The sequence below is a fragment of the Tenrec ecaudatus genome, chromosome 11, assembly GCF_050624435.1.
Source record: "Tenrec ecaudatus isolate mTenEca1 chromosome 11, mTenEca1.hap1, whole genome shotgun sequence".
Classification (NCBI taxonomy): Eukaryota; Metazoa; Chordata; class Mammalia; order Afrosoricida; family Tenrecidae; genus Tenrec; species Tenrec ecaudatus.
In genome coordinates, this window is record NC_134540.1 from 151023136 (window position 1) to 151029135 (window position 6000).

Below are 6000 nucleotides of genomic sequence, written 5' to 3' on the forward strand. Positions count from 1 at the left end.
AAGCCCTGGGAACTTAATAGTCAGTGTTAAAATTATGCTATCCTTTTCCCAGGGATCTTACCACGAACGAAGTTAAATCATGTAGGCAATAACGTTTTTTATCCTTTCTGTATGTATGTGGTCTCATCGGATGAAAATCTTTTTCCTGTAGTTTTAGAATTATCAGTGAGGAAAAGGCTGTGCCTGAACTTTACGAATTGGCAACTTTTATAGTCTGACAAGTCTTACAGTGTTTTCAGAAATGCTTGTACCATGTTTAAGGGATTTTTTTTTTTTCAAAAAGAGTTGGAAAAGTCCATCTTAGGAAGTTACGATCTCCTCTAACTGTGATTTTGTTTCTTTGTTTCATAGAGCGTCTTGCTACTTTGGGAGCAGTTGGAAGACACCGGTCAGCACAGCTACCATTCACAGCACAGCTTAGCAGGGATCCTCCTCATCCTTCTACGAGTTTGCCTCGCATTGTCTTTAGGCTGTGGACTCCACCAGATCATCGCCGTGGAAAGGAGGACACTCAAACGGGAGTTCTACATCACATTCGCCAAAGTACGAGTTCTGGGTAGAAAGTGGCTTCTTCTCGGTCTCTCGTTCATTCTCATTTGGGGGCGGGGGGGGGGGGAGTTAATAAAGAGCCATGTGCTCACTAACATCTAGTGTTAAACTTTCATTTGTGCCAGGCCCTCATATGCTATATGCTTCATCTCATTTAATCTTCACAATCTGTGAGATGAAGGTATTGCTATGCTTATTTTACAGACCCTGTGCAACACTGTTTTCCATCTTAATAAAATCATTATGTGAATTCTACCTAAATTACATTTTTTTAATTAGTAGGGAGTTCACATTGTTTTCTGTAGTATCAGAACTAAAAAATAAATAAGTCACGAAGGTTATTTACAGTTTTTACCATGCATGGGAATGGCATCTTTTGAATGTTTGACAGGGACAATGGAACTCTATTACTTTCCATATGTGAAATATCTAGACTCAAACTTTTTAAACAGGGGGCCAGTTCACTGTCCCTCAGACCCGTTGGAGGGCCGGACTATAGTTGTTTTTTTTTTAACTAGGAACAAATTCCTATGCACACTGCACATATCTTATTTTGACGTTAAAAAACCAAAACAGGGCAAAAACACCTGGCAGGCCGGATAAATGTCCTCGGCGGGCCACATGTAGCCCATGGGCCATAGTTGGAGGGCACCTGATCTAGACATTGGGTTTCTCCAACTCCCCCCTTTTTTTTTCATGTTTCAAATCATGTCAAACTTTTCATTTTAACCTAAATTTTAATGTGTTTATTTCTGGATATATTCCAACATACAGAATTATCCAAAATGTAACAAAAAAGTGTTTTTTATCTCACTCCCATTACCCCTTTATAGAATTGATATTAGTTCCTAATTTTTCCTTCCAAATAATTTTACATATAGATGCCTAGGTAGTTTTCCATCTATTTTTTTTTTTACAAATAGCAGCATACTAAACACATTTTTCCTGCATCTTGTTTTTTGGTTGTTGTTTCCCATGTGTTTACCAGACATTTCAAAAACTACTACCTATTAATTTATCATTTTATTTCAGATTTGATTTTGGAAGAAAGAAAAATGCCCTGGTTCGTAGGGTCTCTTCCTGTTAATCAGCTCAGTTCCACCCTCCTCCTACTACCCCTCAAATGGGTACCATTTTTTAGTTTTCCAGTCCATCAGCCCCTCTGAAATGTGCTAGTAATGTTCTTAATCTGATAAATCATGAAAATAACATCTGTCTACATCTGACTTAATGCCTTCTCATTCATTTGTTTCAGGGTTGCGTCTTGTGGTTTTTATGTCATCCCGGACTTGCTTGCATTTCTCTTCTTTTTAGTGACTACCAAAGAGATAAGGCAAGTGACATACATGATCAAAGGAGGTTTTTTTAATTAGGATACTATCATTGGCGGGAATTATTAAAGTATGAGGGACCTATTTATCTATTCAGTGGTTTCTTGGGTGCTTGAAAATAAAACTTTGAAACAAAACATTGACTCCACCGAGTACATACGTTTGAGGTTTAAAATATAAAGTTGAAAATTGTAATCTACAAGGGGGCCTCCAAAGGTTCATGTAATCAAAATGTAACGGACTTTTCCCCCAAATGGTTTGAAGCCCCTTTTGAAAGCAGCGTGGTAGAAAATAGCTTTTGTTATTTTTATAACAAATCCTATTCCAGAATTTAGGTTTTAAATTAGAGAACCCATAACATATCGTTGTTAAGAAAATAATTCAGGTTTGGGTGGGTTTTTTTTTTGGCTAAATAGTGGTAAAAATTTAGATATCTGAAAGCCATCGTAGTTGGTTTTAACAAAAGTGCCCTGTCCACGTGAGCCCTATTTTGAGTGTGCTGGAACCTCCCAGGAGTGGGGACCTTCCCTTCTCTCAGAGCGGAGTTCTGTCCCTGGCCCTTTACAAGCCAAGTAGGGAGACTTGAAAGCACACCTGGCTTTTGAGCGTGAGGTATTCCCTAAAGGTAACTAGGTCAGAGGAGAGTCTGTAAAATAAAGAAGCGACTTGGGAATTTTTGAAAGGATGTTTAGAGTCGTCTTCAATGTTCTGCTGTGGCATGCTTTATTCCTATTCCTAAAATTATCTAGGAAGCTGACTTTTCTTACTCCTCTTTTCTGTAAATCATCACCCGTAAAGAGTGGTTTAGTAAATTACTCTTTTGTGTCTTACTTTGCCATGTATACACCAACTGTCAAAGAAATTTTATCCTTGAACAATTAGTCCTGTTTTCTGGACATTAGGAATGTTTTCCTTTAAAAAATATTTTTCTCTTTAAAAAATGGTAGCCGTGGTATAAAGATGAAATGTCAAGCCATGTGTTTATGTAGCAAGTGTCGCTATCCGTCATCACTCACGTGTCGTCTCTCCGTTTGTGTAAGCAATAGCACCGTTTCCTCTCTTGTCTTTTCAGGTCATCACGATAGGTGCCATCCTTGGCCAGGCTGTTTCCATGGTAATTCTGTACAGACTCTTTCTCTCCCACAGTCTATACTGGGAAGTTTCTTCACTGTCCTCAGTAACACTACCACTAACCATATCCTCGGGACACAAAAGTCGGCCTCATTTCTGATACCTGATTTTGTTCCAAGGAAACGTGGATTGGTTCGACCAAGTGCAATACAGGTCCAAATACAATGACTTTTTGTTGTTGCTTTTTCATACATTGGTATGGAAACTGAAAGAGAAAGCAGAGCATGTGGTTTCTGTGACTGCATTTAAGCACTACCCAAAATAAAGGTAATAAATGAAATGTTTTGAAATATACTTGAACAATAAACTTACAAGAAAGTATTGTTGTAAGGTGACTTAAAGCAGTTTCCCTATGGAAAGGAAAAGAAAAGGGTAAAGGAGATTATCTGCTATTTTAGTAAAATAGTCTCCACTTGTAATGCCTCATCTTGTATCCATCACAATGTAGCTAACTCAGGTTTGGTAGTTTTATTGAAAAGTAATCAGTTGAATGATTGCTTATATATATATATATATATATATATCAGAACTGTCCAGTTATGAAATCAGTGTACTATACTGATTAAAAACTGTTTTTTTTTTGTTTTTATGTTTAATGGGAATATATTTTATGTTGGAGTTTTAAAAGAAATTGAAAATGAAGTAAGTTCAGCAAATGAACATAAAATGTTCACAGCTAATGAACAAACAAACCTTTCGTTTATTTGTGGGAAGGGTTATTTTCTAATTTTAAAATCATTTTTTGTTTTAATTGAAGTTTTTAGCTTGATTAACTAAAGGTTTATGTAATTTGTACATTACCTTACTTGAGAGGTAAGAATGAACGATTTAAAAATGTGAACTCCTAGGTGAAGGGACGAGCTGGTTTGTATGTTAAAAACAAGGAGAAAGTGCTAGGTGGTGTGGTACTAAAATCTTAATCCTGATATAATTCATTTCTCTAACATTGAATCCCTAATCATAATGAAGCTGTATACACAGATTAAATTAACAGAAGCATTTCACATAAACATTGGTTTCAGTCATCAACTAGCCATGAATTCCTGCCCAAGGATACTTAATCAGGATTAAATTTCCTATGAATAATTGAAAAACAAAATACTCACTGGATTTGTTATAATCTGTGTTGGCACTGGAGGAGTCTACAAGTAGTTGCCATCTTGAATCCCTTGTAATAGAGCCATATTTCGTGGGTGAGTGTGGGTGTGTTGCCCTGAATTGAATGTGCTAGCTAAAGAACACGTGATCGCATGTCTGTTTGAAGAATACTAAGTGCTGTCACAACCTGCTGTATCCAACAGGTATTCCTTCCCATTAGTCGTCACTGATTGGAATGTAGTCAATTTTTGTTTGCCAAATTTGTTCAGGCTCTTTCATGTTTACCTCTGGTTTACTATTTTTTCTAAAATGCTCTCACGTCCAAAAGTATTGCATTTTGAAGCAAGGATTGGGACACTGGCCAGGTAAACTTTTTCATTAAATATTTAAACAAGTGTAGCACAGCTTAAAAACTATTTATGGCTTGGCTTTATGTCTTTTTCTTGTGCCTAGTCTCATTTCAGTGAATATGATTCTGTTTCATTTTGCAGGCAAATATACGAGGCGTTTCAAAAGGTTCATGGAACAATTCTATTATCTGAGAATTCCGTTTCTCCACAAACTTTTTGAAGCCCCTTTGTGTGCATTCGTGTTTAGCAACACAGCAGGGACAGAGTGCAGCCCGCTCATTCAGTCACCTCTTTAACAGTTCTTTGTACGTCATTTAATAAGTGAGAGCTACAGGTTGAGATTAGAACGTCAAAGGTATATTTGGGGTTACCATAAGCTCTAAGTGGTCCTAGAAGCTTTTTCTTTTACCACATCTCACTAATAATCTCAGTTATTATCTCTTGTATTCAGCTGCGGTGCACTTAATTGGGCTAAGAAAAAGAGGAAGAGATTTTCATATATTTTGTAAATTTGAAACAATGGGAGGAGAATAATCTTTTTGTTCATCCACAGAGCGCATAGTAACTCTGTATTCTATGTATCGAAAGTTTATTGCCATGAAGATTTTAAGAGATTTTTCTTAACCTTAATTTTAAATTTATGGCGGGTTTGCTGAAAATTAATTTTGTTATTCTTGAGCCCTTGTTAAATGAAGGAAAAATAATTGTAAATAAATGTGTAAGCATCAAAAGTTGGAATTTATAAGTTTGACACAATTCACTCTGAATGTTTATATGAAGATTTTTACCCCCAGGTTAAAGAAAGATATATGTGTACTACAAACTCTAAATTAAAGATCGAGCATATTTCTACTTTTCTTTATCAGATAATGATTTTTTTCCTAAATACTCTGATGGCTTTTGCCTGTGCTTCTCATAAAGAACATGTATGTCGTAAAGAACTTAAGTGGTCTGCCCGGAGTCCCGTCCCACCCCCTTTTTTCTGAGCACTTCTTTACTCACCTGAAGTGGAAAGATGCTCATTTTTATTGACATATAGAATGCTATTAACGTCTACTTGCGTACCCACCATGCACGGGGCACTAATTTAGCTCATTCTCACAAAAATTGACTGCAAGCTCCCAATGTTGAGTGTGAGCGAATCCAGGAGGCCTGTACAGTTCTCTTTTTCTGCTTACCCTCATGATTTAATGAGCACTTGGCTATGTGTATGTTGTTAGCAGGAATGAATGGCTATCCAAAGCGAATTTTATCTGTCAACTTAAACGTTAGACATGGACTGTGCTGGAATCAGGAATGAGCTTCGATGTGTGAGAACCCCAGCACAGCTCACCATTTGAACCTTGGCGTTTAGCCAGCACTACTGCTAGCAGAGAGAGAGAATCCAGGCAGAGGATCTTGCTTTAGGGAAATTTTTCATGATCTCAAAGAAAGAAAGGCAAGGCTGATGAAAATAGAAGATAGACAAGTCAAGGGTCGATTGTAAAGTAATGGGACTAGAACCTTACATCAGCATGGATTTCGGCCTCTTCAATGTTTAT

General features: G+C 37.0%; 1 protein-coding gene across 2 annotated transcripts in view; it reads left to right on the forward strand.

The window, feature by feature from the left end:
- The window catches only part of GPR180 (G protein-coupled receptor 180), a 39876-nt gene extending 36585 nt beyond the window's left edge, over positions 1-3291 (forward strand). For both annotated transcript variants that reach the window (XM_075563534.1, XM_075563535.1), the window contains 3 exons: positions 352-543; positions 1805-1882; positions 2953-3291. In XM_075563534.1, coding sequence (XP_075419649.1) covers positions 352-543; positions 1805-1882; positions 2953-3111 — 429 coding nt within the window. In that variant the 3' untranslated portion in view covers positions 3112-3291. The remainder of the gene's footprint in view (positions 1-351; positions 544-1804; positions 1883-2952) is intronic.
- The last annotated feature ends 2709 nt before the right edge of the window (positions 3292-6000 follow it).